At 47.6% G+C, this 15,860-nt stretch overlaps 6 protein-coding genes across 6 annotated transcripts; 2 read left to right on the forward strand and 4 right to left on the reverse strand.

The window, feature by feature from the left end:
* Nucleotides 1-209: 209 nt before the first annotated feature.
* Nucleotides 210-3,741, reverse strand: CI109_106791 (uncharacterized protein; the record flags this gene model as incomplete). Its single annotated transcript, XM_032002143.1, has 2 exons — nucleotides 210-2,737; nucleotides 2,790-3,741. The coding sequence occupies 2 exons, from the start codon at nucleotides 3,739-3,741 to the stop codon at nucleotides 210-212; spliced, it is 3,480 nt and encodes a 1,159-aa protein (XP_031863700.1).
* A 271-nt stretch (nucleotides 3,742-4,012) lies between these two features.
* Nucleotides 4,013-4,938, reverse strand: CI109_106792 (uncharacterized protein; the record flags this gene model as incomplete). The annotated part of the gene is made up of 8 exons (XM_032002142.1): nucleotides 4,013-4,088; nucleotides 4,141-4,162; nucleotides 4,221-4,366; nucleotides 4,415-4,429; nucleotides 4,491-4,541; nucleotides 4,604-4,621; nucleotides 4,665-4,776; nucleotides 4,824-4,938. The coding sequence occupies 8 exons, from the start codon at nucleotides 4,936-4,938 to the stop codon at nucleotides 4,013-4,015; spliced, it is 555 nt and encodes a 184-aa protein (XP_031863699.1).
* A 425-nt stretch (nucleotides 4,939-5,363) lies between these two features.
* On the reverse strand, nucleotides 5,364-6,817 carry CI109_106793 (uncharacterized protein; the record flags this gene model as incomplete). The annotated part of the gene is made up of 5 exons (XM_032002141.2): nucleotides 5,364-5,533; nucleotides 5,604-5,717; nucleotides 5,778-6,061; nucleotides 6,108-6,710; nucleotides 6,774-6,817. The coding sequence occupies 5 exons, from the start codon at nucleotides 6,815-6,817 to the stop codon at nucleotides 5,364-5,366; spliced, it is 1,215 nt and encodes a 404-aa protein (XP_031863698.2).
* A 1,830-nt stretch (nucleotides 6,818-8,647) lies between these two features.
* CI109_106794 (uncharacterized protein) lies at nucleotides 8,648-9,999 on the forward strand (the record flags this gene model as incomplete). Its single annotated transcript, XM_032002140.2, has 5 exons — nucleotides 8,648-8,780; nucleotides 8,873-9,101; nucleotides 9,151-9,323; nucleotides 9,387-9,751; nucleotides 9,820-9,999. 5 exons carry the CDS (start codon nucleotides 8,648-8,650, stop codon nucleotides 9,997-9,999), a joined length of 1,080 nt encoding a protein of 359 aa, XP_031863697.2.
* Nucleotides 10,000-11,213: 1,214 nt separating this feature from the next.
* On the forward strand, nucleotides 11,214-14,392 carry CI109_106795 (uncharacterized protein; the record flags this gene model as incomplete). Its single annotated transcript, XM_032002139.1, has 6 exons — nucleotides 11,214-11,987; nucleotides 12,040-12,223; nucleotides 12,277-12,345; nucleotides 12,400-12,900; nucleotides 12,950-13,115; nucleotides 13,171-14,392. 6 exons carry the CDS (start codon nucleotides 11,214-11,216, stop codon nucleotides 14,390-14,392), a joined length of 2,916 nt encoding a protein of 971 aa, XP_031863696.1.
* Nucleotides 14,393-14,665: 273 nt separating this feature from the next.
* On the reverse strand, nucleotides 14,666-15,721 carry CI109_106796 (uncharacterized protein; the record flags this gene model as incomplete). Its single annotated transcript, XM_032002138.1, has 5 exons — nucleotides 14,666-14,915; nucleotides 14,998-15,108; nucleotides 15,199-15,206; nucleotides 15,307-15,431; nucleotides 15,523-15,721. The coding sequence occupies 5 exons, from the start codon at nucleotides 15,719-15,721 to the stop codon at nucleotides 14,666-14,668; spliced, it is 693 nt and encodes a 230-aa protein (XP_031863695.1).
* Nucleotides 15,722-15,860: the final 139 nt, after the last annotated feature.

The following is a 15,860-nucleotide window of genomic DNA, read 5'->3' on the forward strand; positions in this document are numbered from 1 at the left end:
GTTTGAATGGGCCTGTAGACGATATCAATCACTGACCCGGGTTCACGGCCATTGTTGACAAGTTGAACTAGTTCAGATCCGGGCGCTTGGATCGTTTTGTCAACAGCGATAATAACGGTGATATCCGGTTTGATAAGCCCTGACCCTGATTACAGCATTACCGCTAGGACTGAACCCAAAAACACAAATCTCCCCACGTATGCATATCACTAAGCATTCCACAAGAACATTGCAATGACTGCTGCACCCAACATATAGACAGCCTGCACCATCCCAGAGGCATAATCTGTCTTTGGTATATCCAAGCTTGGTTCCCTCTGAGCAAGCAACACTACACCCAAAATCGCCAATCCCATGCCCAAGAAGATCCTTCCTTCTCCAAAGATCACATCCTCCAGACCCCATAGCAGACTCTCACCAGTCTCCACTATCCCCACAATGACAGGTGTCAAACCACCCTGGACACCCGTTACAGATACTTCTGCATAGGGCAGAATGGCCGCTGACAAGCCATAATGCCAATCTGCAACAATGAGTCCCACAATCGGGATCACGGCAAGGATGAGGAGTTGGATGGCAGGAGAATGGTAATCTGGGGTGGTGTATCTTCTTTCTGGATGATCTCTGACCCAATCGATGATGAGTGGGAGGATGATTATGAACAATGCAAACAGCATGTTCCAGATACGGTCCGGATCTGTGGGACCTGTGAAGTTGAACTCAATGGGTTCCCACACCTCCTCTTCCACAATGACTGGTGGCTCTTCCTTGACAACAATTGGTGCTTCTTCTGCTAGAATGATTGGCGGCTTGACAGCGATTGGTTCATCAACAGTAACCTGAACAGGTGGCTGTACACCTGCAGCCTCTTCTTTGACCATAACTGGAGGTCCACCAACTGCTGAATCAACAGCAATTGGGTTTCCACCACCTTGAGAGTTGACATTGTTTATGTGAATTTCTGCTTTTGGTTCTGGACGAGGATTGACAATCCACTTTGGGGACTCTGTGACAACTCTTGGACTAGAAGCTGCTACAATAGGTGGTGTAGATCCAACAATTGGAGGACTGGTTGCAAGTATATGTGGACTTGATAATGGGAGGATTCTTGGCATTGAGAGTCCACTGAAGAGTCCTCCAAAAGGTTTGTTTCCTGCAACTCCCCCTAGTAATGGTCCACCGCCTCTGAGCACTGTCGGTCTTGTGCCGCTGAAAATAGCAGGTACATGAGGTAGGGTTGGCATGTTACCAGTTCCTCCCAGAGCACCAAGTGCAAGGAGCAATAACCCTGCCAGGATTGCTGGTCCCAGCCATGAGCGCCCTGCAGCCCCATCTGTTCCACCAGCTTGGTCATCGCTGTTGCTTTGTCTTCCAGAAGGGGTCCGACCTGATTTTGTACCTGGAGTGTCTGTAGACCCATTGCTGTCGTTACTTTGGGCTTGGCTGGCTCTTCTTGCTGCTCTCTCCTCAGGTGTCTCATTCCTTCTGCTCCCTCCTTGTTCTCCATCATTAGAACTGTTACTCGAACCTGCTCCTGCTGCTCTACCATCCTTTTCATCCTTGACATCTTCTTCTGCTCTATTACCAGCATTGCGTTCTGCCTCTCTTCTCTTCCTTCTCTCTTCTGGTGTCTCATTTCTCCCACCCCCTTCTTGGTTTCCATCATTGGGACCAGCATCTGAGTCTCCTTTATCCCCACTATCCTTTCCATTCTTGTCATCTTTGTCAGACTTTCCCCTTGCTGCCCGTTCAGCTCTCCTGACATCTCTTTCTGCCTTTTCCCTCTTTGCCTTCTCTTCAGGTGTTTCTTCTGGATTTCCTTGTCCACCTGCTTCTGGTCTTCCTTGACCCCCTCTCCTGGCATCTCTTTCTGCCTTTTTCCTCTTTGCCTTCTCTTCAGGTGTCTCCCCTGGTCTTCCTTGTCCACCACTAGCAGTATCACCTGAATCTCCTTTGCCCCCACTATCCTTTCCATTGTTGCCATCTTTCTCAGCCTTTCTCCTCGCTGCCCGTTCAGCTCTCCTGGCATCACTTTCTGCCTTTTCTCTCTTTGCCTTCTCTTCAGGTGTTTCCCCTTCAGGTGGTGAAGCTGACGGTTCCCCCTCTGTGTTTCTGCCTGATCTGCCTCTCCTGTTTGTCCCTGTACGGCTTCCATCAGGATTTCTACCATCTCCTTGCTGTCCATGTTTATCAACTCCTTTTGGATTCTTGCCACTTTTGTTGTGATCACTGCCTCTACTCTGGCCCGAGCTAGTGGAACGGTCATTTGATGCTGCTTGTTCTGCTGCTTGTCTTTCCTTCGCTTCCTTGGCTCTCCTGGCTGCTTTTTGCTCATCAGTTTCTCCCTCTCTGCCTGGATTATCCCTTCCCGATGATCTGCTACTGTCTGAATTACCACTCCTACTACTACCATTGCTGTGTTTGTCTTTCTCATTCTTGCCCTTACCACTATCATTCCTATTCTTGCCATCTCCACTGGCTTCTTGTCTTCTTGAACTGTCTCTGTTGCCAGATGAATCCGCCTCGTCCCTCCTACCACTACTACCTCCTTTATCTTGGTCTCCCTTCTCACCTCTACTTGATCTTCCAGAGTCAGGATTTCTGTTGCGATCTGTGGAAGCTGTATTGTTACTTCTGTCCCTGGAGCTACTACCACTTTCGTTGTTCCGTCCTGATGATGGTCTATCTCCTCCTTGTGATCTCTGTGATGAGGACTCTAAACCATTGTTCCCATCACCTAGAACAAACTTCAGCTTTACAGGAATATCAGCACCAAGGAAGAAGCTTACCTGACTGACTGTTCCCAGAGGACCGAGTATTCCTTCCTGAGCCCCTTGAAGTTCCTTCAGGCTCTCCATGTTTGGTAGCTCCTTTTTTGCCATTGTCTTTCTTCCCTTTTCCGCTTCCTCCATCGGCACTACTTCCTTCTTCTCCAGGCTGTCCACCTCCTCTTGTCCCACCTCCTCTTTGCCTGTCTCCTGTTCTTCCTTCTGAACTTTGTCCATCACTGCTTCCATCATTGCTACCCTTTTTACCCTTGGAGTCACTTGGTCTCCCACCTGCATTCATCTCATTCCTATTGCTACCTGGTCCTCCATTCCCCTTATCTGGAACAGCAGGAGAACCACCCTTTCCACTTGCACTGTCACCATCTTTGCTCCCACCTTTTCCTGATTTGTCTCCACTCCAGCCACCATTGAGCCCAAGTAAGATCAAGAGCAGGAGTAACAATGCTATTCCCATACCGGACAGATCCACGTGGCTGAGTGCTGTATCCCTTCCTAAGTCGTTCTCCAGAGACGTATTGGTCCTGTCTGTTGCATTGGTTGCCAGGGGTCCCTTGTGATTCAAGCAATCTGCAGGATGGAGATCGCAGTAATGTTGGCGAATATCAGAAGGGGGAGGATAGAACCCAGAAGGTGGGGCAATGACAACTTGTTGATTACCATTCTGAGAACCAGATGTCTTCTGTGAAGGTGTCACAGAATAAGGGATCCAGGTCTCCACATAATCATCCTCTTCCTCATAATCTGGGTCCATCCAAACATCCTCAATATCAATATCTTCAAATGGTTCTTCTTCAACATATATGGGTGGAGGCGGAGGCGCCTGTTCAACATAGACTGGTGGTGGTGTGTTGTCAAAGTAGGTGGGTTGTTCATATTCATGTGAGTACTGGAAGGGTTCTCCTGCATAGTAGTCAGGAGGAACATAATCTTCATAGATGGGAAATGCCTCCATCTTGTTGGTGATGTGAAATTGATTGGAGGATGACAATACCCAAGTTGAATAGTAGGGTAACAGATACAATGAGAAAGACAACCGTAAACATCACAAATGATCAAAACAAGACTAGTATCTGACAACCTTTCCTTTCACACCAGCCTTCCTTTCTCTGTTGCCTTTCTCATTGAACATTGAAAGGATCACAGCAAAACAAAAGGAGGAGAATATGATCAGCTGCAACATAGGAGTGCAACTCATTCCACAAGCAATTAGTATTCATGCATTATCATTGGACTTCTGTCATCTGTATCTCCAAGACTGCCACCAATCCATCTGAGACTGCTCCACCAACTTTCTGTACTCTGTGCTATTGTCAGCTAGATCTCTCAGACTGCAGTGTCATCATAAACTCACTGAGCATAATGGTTCCAAAAAGCTGTAATGGCCAGATTTCAGTCAATGTATATCGCTATCTTTATTGCTCTACAACTCACTTCTATTTTGAGGCAAGAGACCATCTGTGAATGTGACGTTGGTTGTGTATCTCCATCCATCTTGTATGATGTCACCAACAAATGTGGAGTTTATAGTGACATTTTCTGGTATAGCCACGTCTGTACAGTTTCCTATGAAGTTGTTTCTGAAACCTCATATCAGCTAACAGACCACATCCTCTTTGTCTGCTTACCTCCCCAGGTCATACCTAAGCCATTGATGGTCAGCATACAGAAACCCTCTACCATCACACCGCTCTCGTGACTTACGCATCCCATCCAAGATTGTGATGTGTTGTGCTATCCATTTCTGCTGATGTTCTGCCCATATGCTGTCAGCAAGCACAGCGGACTGGCTGAACAGGGAGGCAGGGTATGCTTACGCTAAGAAATATGCACCACTGCACATGGAGTCAGCTCTGACAGTGTGGTCAAGATGCTTACCTTGTCTGCTGCTTGAATATCCTCACATGGTTACCTCCATAGATTGACTCAAGACATGACCCAAGGAATGGATCATGAAAGTACTGGTATCTCAAAATTGCCATTTGAGTTTCTTTTCTCCATGTCAGCTGTTATGCATCAGTATGTTTCAAGACATACGGTTTCCATTCCCATCACCAAGGTTAAGGTTCTGCAGTCCACCCATGTGCAGACCAAAACATTCACCATCAAATCCTGCACCTGCTAAGTAATTGTAGATGCCTCCTCCTCTCATGCTTTCAACCATTACTCTGGGGTCTGAATTGTTTGATATGATCACATTGACAGGTTCACTTGTGTCCTGAAGCGATATAATTATTAACTTTGTGCTAGTAGCTTGGATTCGTTTACAGACTTACTGTCATCATGCTCCCACCTGTATCTTGGGGAATAAGAAAGCCTTTATCATTGGCCAACACAGTCAGTGAGGTACCAAGGAGTAGTGACAGAAACCTTGGCCCCAGCATCCTGTTTACAGTAATTTGTGATATAGTGTACGTCAAGATGAGTTGATTCAATGAATAGGCTATCAAGACCTTAATTGCTAAGCACCTCCTTTGTTGTAGTTACTACAAAGGAACACTTCTGGTATTTTGCATATGACATGACCACTCAGATTGTCTCATGAATACTAAAAACAGGTGCAGCTACTCCTACAGCTTATGACATATGCTTCCTGGCCATACTCTCATCCTTCTTCTTATCATTACCTCCCCCTCCTCTTGAGCAGATCAAGTATATCAAGCCAACAGCTGCAAAGCAAAGGATGATAGTGGCCTCCTGCCAGTTGTCCATTGCAAGCATCTCAAGACCAGGTGGTGGATTGATGACTAATCCAATGTGGGGGCTATGAGCATCAAACACACAATCTGACACACCAATCATGGTACAGAGACTTACCAATGGGTGGTGGCGCGGCAGCCACAACTTGTGGTGGTTGCACAACAAGGGGTTGTGGAGCTGCTTGTACAACTTTTGGTAAGGATTTTCTACCTCTTGGCTTCTTCTGAACACCTGATGTGGGCTAAACATGTAAGCTCAACAAAGACGACAATACAGGTGGATGGAACGTACTTTTGATGTTAATTGAGCCTTTTGGCTTTCTTCTCCTGGTACTTTTCTTCTCCAGATTCTGATTCTGATTCTGATTCTGATTCCCATTCTGATTGTTGCTATTGCTATTGAGCTGCATCTGCATAGTCTGTTGTGTCATAGCAGCCATCTGAGCAGCTTGCATCTGTTGTGCTTGCATTTGCTGCATCATCATTGAACTCATCATCATCATCTGCATGGTATCTGCCATGGATGATGATGATGACTCGCTCTCTTGTTCTTGTTTAATCACTTGGACTTGGGGCCTGGAAGATACAGTATTAGCACACTACTTCCATGTGTGTTACTTACTTTTCTTTGTGCTTTCTGACTGAGTGGTGTTGGTGTTGATCATGGGGGAAAGAGTCGCCTCTGTATCTGTGTGGACTACCTTGATAGGGTGGTGGGTGAGGCCCCAATGATGATCCATAGCCATAACCCAATGGTGAATTAGGAAGGTGTGGGGGACCATATGAAGGATCCTGAGCTTGACCAAAATGTGACTGAGGGTTACGATCATATGGTGGGTTTTGGTGGGCCCAGGGATCCTGGTATTGTGCAGGCGAATGCACAGAAATATCATGTGGAAAATAAGGCTGTGGTTGTACATTGACTGTAGCCGGTTGTTGCTTTTGTTGTTGAGGAGGAGGTTGCTGCTGCTGCACATACTGGGGTGGGGGTTCGTCATGCGGTGATGGTGGTTGATTGTCTTGGTACACTGGTTGCTGACCAAATGTAACACGTTTGTCTTCCACTGCGTTTTGCACTGGGGGGTGGTGAACATATTCTACATAATGGGAAGAAGGAGTTTGGTGGTCCTTATCTGGTTCAGATTGGGGGTGTATGTCCGCTGGCTCTGCCAGCTCAGGTGTGGTTGTCAAATGGATTTCTGGATCAGGATTGTCCTGGGGAAAGCTTCAAGCAGATGATGTTAGCTGAACTTGCATGATACCAACCAATCACACATCATAAACCAACCTGGGGAAGCTTCCAGGCATCTTTATCTCATTATCTTGCTCCATCTTTGTACAGTGATAGGTGGAAATTCTGGGTACAGCACATGTGGATGCCAACCTGGTAAGACTGATCCCCAGCTGTATATAACCATGCCAAAAGGTTACCTGTACAAAGGACTACACAATGAGTTGATTGGCTCCACCCGTCAATGGGAACACTGATGAGACATTGCAATCAGACAACAATCATCAAAGGATTCCATACACTGAAACATCACATACACAAAGGGTTTGCTCCAACCCAACTATAGTAGTCTACCACCTCTGGACCAGCTGTTCGCTCATATGAGTTGGGAAACCCCACAATGGTCCACCTGGTAATGCAGCATAAGGCACTTCTGCTTTCCCAACGCTAAAGCAGAGCCTCCTATAATCTGGTTTCTGATACTTCCAATATTTGGGCTGACCATATGAATGTGCCTGTGGCATGACTGATGGCCACCCAAAGAGTGGAGTAGGCCCAAAGCCTAGATTGTGGAGAGGATATGCAGGTGCATGAGGATGAGGTCTTTGTGGTGCAAAAGCTGGCATGGGTTGAACAGGAGAGTGGTATATCACTGGTATGGGCTGATAGTAGTGAGGATCATGGTTGGTGGTCTTATTGCCACAGGGGAGATGTACTGTGTGTCTGTCACAGCTTTGACATTGACATTGCCCATGGCTATGTCTGTGGTATGACATTGTTAAGATTGATATTTCTAGTGAGCCTTGAACCTCAAGATGCTTTCCTACCGTATTAGCTCAGTTTGCCATCAAGTAGCTCACCTTCCGTTACTCTTGGGATACTTTGTGGAGATAAGTCAACTGACACAGAAGTAACACTCAAGCCTTTTATGTGCTACTAGAATCTTGTATGTCCCTTTTGGCAGTGGCCATTCCGAGTCCTTTCAGTACACACAGGTACCTTTCTACCTTTATGATTGTGACCCTTATGCTCCATACACTATGAATCAATGGACAGAAAGGAGATACATTTGACAGAAAACACATTCATACAAGTGGCAATGGTGTCACGTACAAACTGCTAATGCTCTGCCCGTCCTTGTTTGACCCTCCGACTTACTCCTAAATCTTTGCAAGCAGCATATCCAAATCACCAATATGTTCCAGACATGTAGTTGTATGGACCATACCAGGTACTTCCCCAACCTGTCCCATAGTTTGGGCCAACACCCCACCTCCCCCAGCCATTGTAAAGTCCTCCATATAGATTATTGTAGTAGTAAGGGTAAGAGGTGACCACTGGTCCGGCTGCACTGTACATGAGCATGCTATGTAGACACTTAACATATCAGCTATATGGCCTTATGTTGTTGGTATGGCTACTTACATGTTTGGAGTTCAAAAGTCAAAGTTCAGCACTGCTGTATTGTGTCTTCAAGACTGAAAAATCTGTTCTAATTCTGCGCTTTGTAGTTGTTGTCGTTGTTGTTCAGTGAGCAGACAATCAGGCAAACTTGAAACTGCATTTTATACCTTGCTGGCCATGCATTGAGGTGTGAGTCTGTGGCCATTCATTGTGCAATATGAGGTCTGTCCTTTGAAGTGTGTGCTCCTTGCGGGAGCATGGGGTCCCAGGAGTATGTCACAGCAAGATGATCCTTTCTAATCTTTTGTGTTACATTCACAGAAAAGTGTTACAAACCTGATATCCTTTGACTGTATGTGTAAGATAAACTGAAGGGGAGGTTGGCAAGGGAACAAACCATTCAAGGTGTTCATTGTTCGAGTTGATCAAAGGTTGCTTTACTTAATTTTCCACCACTTTCCAACGGATCCCATAGTGCATTGATGATGTATGCTCGATTGATATAAGACAAGTGAAAGATACAGACAATGGGTGTGTCAAGCACTCCAATGGCTGAGGTCTGGATCAGTGCTGCTTCACCACTGCTCACTTACACACCTGGACGGAGCGGGCCAGCTGGAGGGTCTTGGAGCCAAGCTACAGATGGGACAAGTGAAGCTAGTGGGTCATCCATATATGCTGTCCAACTCAATTCAACATACTGCAAGTCAGTCTGACACAGATGGATATTGTTGCTTACATATGGCATACAGTTGATGAAGCAGTCTTCCATTGGTCTGCACCTGCCTCTTACTCAGTACAAGCAGGGTTGGATGGGGCATTGGAGTCAGCATCAGCCAGCAGTGGATCAGCAAGTCTTTCAACAAGTTTTGGGAGTCATTCTGCAAGGTTGGAATGCGTTTGTGAGGCATGTGGGGGTTCACAATCAGAACCATTCAAGTTTATCGGAGTCAGATTAGAGACACAAGTCGTGGCATCAGGGTGAGCTGATTCTCATCTTCAGATGCAGTGGGACTGATCAGCTCTGTAGCACTGGTGTAAACTCTACACTGGATGATGGTTCTTCAGCAATCACATATAGTGGTTTTCAGTCAACCTCATCCTCATCATCATCTGTATCTGCAATCCAGAATGGCGAATTCTATGGTAATACTGTCAGCTATACGACAAGTGGGGGAGCAGCGGCATCATTCACTTTTCAAGGTGAGTTGGACCTTTTGGAGCCATACAGCATGTGTATCTTCTACTGATAGCCAAAGTTCAAAGGTTCAGCATTGTATGTTTTTGGAATGACAGGACCTGAGTTTGGCACATTCACAATCGAGATTGACTCCAAGATGATCAGCACTTACAATGCCTCTACAACTGTTGAAACATACAACACCCTCCTATTCTTCACCACCTACCTAGATGGTGCTTCCCAACACACATGCAAGATCACAAATCAGATCGATGGCATGCTCTTAGCATTGGACTACTTTGTATCAGTACAAGAAGCTGGAACACAAACTGCTAGTGCATCAGGACCACAAGCAACAGCAGATTTTGGGAATGGAAGTGGGAACCCTCAGAGTGGTGGTGACAATGCTGGAGCTGTGGCCAGTGGTATCATTGGTGCTCTTGTTGGGGTGGTAAGTCACAGAAGTACAACATCAGGTGTCTTGCAGAGCTGACATACACATGCTTCACAAATGTACAGTTCTTGTTATGGCTGTGGTGGCGGTATCATAGATGGAAGAAAGCAGGAGGGAAAGGGTCATTCTTTGCATCATTGTGCGGTGGCAGGAGACAGAAGGCAGAAGCAAAGAAGGCAGAGGAGCTTAAGTTCCATCTCTGGCCAATGGTATTGTCATTGCCCAAATACGCAGTACCAAAGTGATGTAGCATTATACCATGTATGCATATTTTTCTTCGGTGTGTTATATTGCTCCTTAGGTGAACTGCGCCCTTGAACTGCTTATCACGCTTCGACGCCTCCAATCATCGCCTCTTTCCATTTCCCTGAAGAACGCACGGCGTGCACAGTGTTTTTCAGCTTTTCGACGAGGGAGCCCCGATGTCTACGTGCATAAATCTCCGTTCAGGCAAAGGAGAGGGGCATCGCGAACAGCAGGGCCAAGGGGGAAAAGAGGAACGACCGATCTGCTCTATCCGGTTGGTCCCATGTCCCATGTGGTTTAGTCAATTGGTGTGATGCATAAAAAATAATACACCTATCAAGCCTTGAGCAGGCAATCTGTTCAGCACATGTAGTGTCGACAGAGTGGTCGTGTACGTCCAAAGAGCATTGCTTTCGATGTCGAAGAAGCGATGTTGATGCATAAGATATACGCGTGTCCCAATTGTTTCAAAAAGGCAGAAAAGGGTAAAATGGAAGTTGAGTAAGGGATACGCCGTCCATCCCGGTATAACAGAACAGAGAGAGCAAGAACAGCAGTAAAACGCATTTTCAAGTCTTGTGATCTCAATCTTCATCTTCTCTGTTACATCCCACTTACACTTAGCCTTGGCTTTCAATCTTTCTCCACTCGCTTCCCGTACGGATGCATACTCTTGCCGGACCACTTCGCCAAGGATAGAGAAACCCCTTTTCGTGTCAACAACGCCCTCCACCGCCGCTCTATCGCTCTCACAATTGTCGGCTGTGCCTACGATTCCACATTATAGCGATCCTTCCCCATCTTTCGCTCAACACAACGAACACCCCACATACCGACCAAGTTGTCATCCCATGGAATCAAGAGGTTCTGTCCGACCAACAGGATAGTGTAGACTCAAGAACGTCGCCTCAGAAGCTTTGAGCGATCGTGCGGCGGTACTCAGCGGAGGCAAGGAAATAGCAGGCAGCCAAGGAGACGGGTGAGTCTAGGCCCCCGTGAAGGCCCCCCGGGTTCACCAGTACACATCTACATCTCATTGTCCAGCGCCTGTCTTTCCCGTCAAAGCCGAATTGTGATTCTGACCAAGCGTGTGAACCCTATACTATCCGCGTATTACTTTCGCCTCCGATCAACTCGACTATCGCTCGCATCTTACGCTTTTAAATGGTCGAAAACCTGTTCAACCTGGTCCCCTTGTAGCATAGCAGGCATCATGAGCTACACACATCTTGAGGACCAGCCGGAAGCTGGACCTAGCTCGCGACCCTTTGTTGATACTCCTGTCACTCCGCCCGTCTCGACTCGATCGCCATGTCCATTAGGATCGCAATGTCCGAAGATTAACCTCGCGCATCGACCAGGATCAGACTTTGATTCAATTCAACGGACCTTGACATCAAGCAAATCAGCAGGAAAGAGAAAGATGATGGAAAGACAGGACTTCCCTGGTCCGGGAGGCTCAACATATTCGATCTCGACCGTGTCTGGAACATCGCCCCCCTCAGATACGATGTACGCACCTCTCGCTTCCACCCTCTCCAATCCTCTCTTCAACGGCCCAACAACGACACAATCATCATACTCTCCTTACAACACTTCTCTCCCTTATACGACGTTCTCGTACAACGTTACACAAACATATGAATCTCAGCCATTCACTTCGCCATCGCCATCCACATCGTCCACATCGTCTCGCTCGACCAAGTTCACCTCACTATGGTCATATACTCCATCACATACGCGTTCTCAAACTGCTTCGGCATCACAACCTACACAATCGATCTACGTTCCGGGCGTGCTTTTGAACCTCACCCTAGGCGGCGATAGTGAGACCGAGGCAATCTACAGCGTGGAGATGGCATTTGGACATAATGCAGACAGTGGTTCGTCAGCAATGAGGCGAAAGTCGAAACGGCGGCCTGCAAAATGGGATGGAGGCGCCCCACAAGCAGTAAATCTACAAATAGATTTGGGTTCTTCAGACATGGTGAGTGCAGGTTCTGTATGCGGGAACCGTGTTAGGCTAATAGTTATCATAGTGGTTGGCTACAACTGACTGCACGTCCGACATATGTGACTCCGCGCCTTCGCTTTTCGACGCATCTCAGTCGTTGGAATCGGGAATACAGGCCAATATAACGTACCAATCAGGAGCAGTAGACGGTGAAATATATTGGGAGGAGGTTGCGTTGGCGGATTTTGGAATAGGCTTCCAGGCGTTCAGTGAGTATTCACATCGCCTTTTGGGAAAATTACCGCCTAACATCATCTTGTAGTCGGTGCAACTACCGTGGATTCGGAAGATCTGAAAAATGGCAACTTCACTGGTGTTCTCGGTCTTGCTTGTGAGTGTTTATTTATTGATTCCGATGCTCCTGACTGACCTTTCTGAAACGCAGTGCCTGCAGCGTCAACGATTCTAACGGAGATTGGAGGTACCACCGGTTCTGATCCAGATGGAGCAACATTTCTCGATAACCTATTCGGCTCTGGCAACTCCGCCCCGTCGGAACGGCTGTTTAGTTTGTCTCTTGCTCGACGCGAAGATGTCCGAACCGCTTCCACTTTTGGTATTGGCGCCGTCTCATCGTCGTTCTGCCCACCACCTTGCTCGCCCTCATATATACCTATCGTTGCCCAACCACAACTCGGTGCGACAGGCTTTCTTCACTGGCGAATACAGATGCAGAGTGTCAGTGTGACTACATGGGGTAATGCGCAGACTGGGACGGATCCAACTACCAAAACTGTCCCTCTTGGTGCCAGTCGGGTATACGCGTCGAAAAGCAGTCCGCTGGCTGTGCTCGATTCAGGAGGTGTGCAGATATTAGTAGGGTATCGCCCTTATGCGGATGCTATTTACTCTGCATTGGGGGTCAGCATGAGTCCTGACGGACTTTGTGAGTCTTATTTCACATCTTACAGACATGCCAGTTAACGTTCCTATAGACCGCATGCCCTGCACACAGCAGATGGCGATTACGTTCAGGTTCAACAGTCGAGAAATACCGGTTCATCCCTTAGACATGAGTTATATGGATCCGGCAGACTCTAGTCAATCGACTTGTATCGGTATGATCCAGTACTCTAACAACTTGGGAGAATCTGGCGACTTGTGAGTCTATTCTCAAAAGGGCATTGCCGGTCACATGCTAACCCATCGATCGCAGCATTCTCGGAAGCTCTTTCTTGAAGAACGTCTACTCTGTCTTCCAGTATCCCGATGCTAACAAGCCGACCACCTGGCAACCCAGTGTCGGCTTGATTCCCCTCACCAATGCGTCCATCGCGTCGCAGGACTTTTACGCTGTGCGAACCCTTCGCCAGTCTCTGAGTACAGTCTCGTCCTCGCAACAAGCGACCTATGGTGGCACAACCCCTTCAGGAGGACAGAATCCGCAATCGTCGGCGGCAGCAGCTGCTTCAGGTAAAAAGGTAGTTTCCACCGCCGTTATCGCTGCTGTCAGTGTCGTAGGGTTTTTCGTCCTTGCCGCCGCTGCGTTCTGTGCATGGTGGTTCTGGCTAAGAAGGAAACTCGGACCCGGTGGAGTTGTGGAGTACAAGACTCCTCCAGTGCGACCAAGAGGGGGCGCAGGTCATCGGTCGGAGAGCAGTACTTCCACGCTGAAGAACAAGAAGCACTCGGAAACATCACGACAGAAGAGTATGGTGGAGGGATATTCGGACTTTGAGGGAGATTCATGGCTCAGCACAACCGAGGGAGGCGACTCGATCAGGCTAGGATATATGCCGGAAGTCGCTGAAGAGGACGATGAGGCACGGCAGACACGAGGTGCTGAATGGCGGTCTTCACGAGGTTCTTCGCTCGCAAGGGAACGAAGTGTCGATACCGATGTTGATATACCATTGGTCGACATGGTGGATACAAAAAGTCCACCTCAAAGAGATCGATCCCCTCTCGCTACTCGACGCGTCCTCTCTGACCCGGAGATCGACTTATCAGTCGACTCTGCCAACTCTGAATCATTCTCCCCGGTCAGTGCGCCATACCCATATCCTTCAAATGCGAATAACCATAGTCAACGGACATCAACGGCCCACGCTGCGAGATCACTGTCGATGGCGATGGACGGACCGTTCCCTTCCACTGGGCAGAATAGACATTCAACTATGCGACCGGACGTCTCGCCAATGTACGACATTCGAACGAGCGACTACTTCGCGGTGCCAATCTCGCATACAGCAGGACGAGGGAGATCGGGACAATCGCAAGGACAGGGGAGTAGAGGATCGAGGTCCGGTGAGGAAGTAAGTCAAGTGGCTGAACGACGGGAATCGAGGCCTCACAAGTATGGAGGGGTGCTGGGCGATGCCGTGATGGAAGAGCCGGGCGATATGGCAGATAACCACACAAGGGGAGCGGCGCTGTAACTTGCAACGTAGGAGATAGAAGCAAGAGCAAGTAAGAGGATGAATGCCCGAAGAAAGGGTGAGAATGTTATGTGGGGACGAGCAGGGACTAAGCGGTCCGCAGGTGCATGTGGATGACTTTTCAGCTGTGATAACATGGACAATCTCATATGGGGTCTTTGATGTACTAAGCCAGTGTATGCACATGTAATTGATTGAACAATGTCATGACAAACGGCAGGCCATTCTTCGACTGGGCTGATCACTCATTCATACGATCCTGAGGACGATCTATCACTCTGCCAACGGCGTCTTCCTTGGTCTTCCCCTCCTTTTCGGAGTCGATTTAGGTTCTTCTTCGCTCTCCTCGCTCGATTTGGACTCTGATATCAGTTGTTCGACTTGAACTTGGGAATGAGATTTCGGAAGAGGTATGGGTCGTTGTCCCGCCTGCGAATGTGATGGCGATTTTGACGTGATGGACGTTGTGGAAACTCTGGAGACGGAAGAAGTCCTACGACCAACACCCGAGAGCCATAATACCCTATCAAATGTGGAGAAGGAAAGTCAGTATGTTAGTACAGTGGGTAGGGATGAAGGTGAAGGAAGAGGATGTTTGTACATACCTGACTATGAACAGGGAGAGGGTTATCCATACGGTGGAATGGACGATATGTGTCCATTGTGAGGGTGATTTGAGGTGCGAAATGGGTAATGGTAGAAGAGTGACGGCGACGCTAATTAACAGCAAAACCAGATACATCGTTAGTCATTGTCAGGGTAAGATAGCGAGATAAGGAGGTTGACAGAATAGGATGACCACTCACTGTAGTATCTGTCGAAAAATCACCAAACCAATTTGTTAGCGAATTGACCCTCTTAAAACGCCACGACACGACACAATACAATGAACAATGGTGGTGGGGATGACATACATCTGCAATTGCGAGTGGGACGAGAAGACCTTTTATCATCTTCTCTTGTATGACAGGTTGATGTTCCAAATTATGTTTGATGATGTAGAACAACGATATCGAGATCATAGCGAGGAGGATGAAACCTAGACCCAAGCATTAGTATTCTAACGTTGTTGTGACGAACACCGACCGAACCGCAGTTGAGCAATTGAGCGAAGGACACTGCACACTCACATGATCCCAGCTCTGAAATGATAATCTGACCTCTTGACGTTCTACCAATATCCACTGTCGCTCGCTCGATATGTTTTGGGAGGAGATTGGAGCCGAACCCCTCCGGATCGAATATTGCGGATATCCCACCTGCTATAGTGAGCGCAGGCTCGACGAGGAGGAAGAAGTAATAGTATGATGAAGGAAGGATTGAAGACATGATGTCGGGTGGCGAAGTGGTCTTCTCTCTCTCTTGTCTTTGTCTGTCTGCGTCGTTGTCACAATCTCACTTTGATTTGTGAAGATCAACTGTACTTTTGGATAAACAATGTTGTTTTCATTATCATCCGTCGTCGATG

This window comes from Kwoniella shandongensis, chromosome 13 (genome assembly GCF_008629635.2).
Source record: "Kwoniella shandongensis chromosome 13, complete sequence".
Classification (NCBI taxonomy): Eukaryota; Fungi; Basidiomycota; class Tremellomycetes; order Tremellales; family Cryptococcaceae; genus Kwoniella; species Kwoniella shandongensis.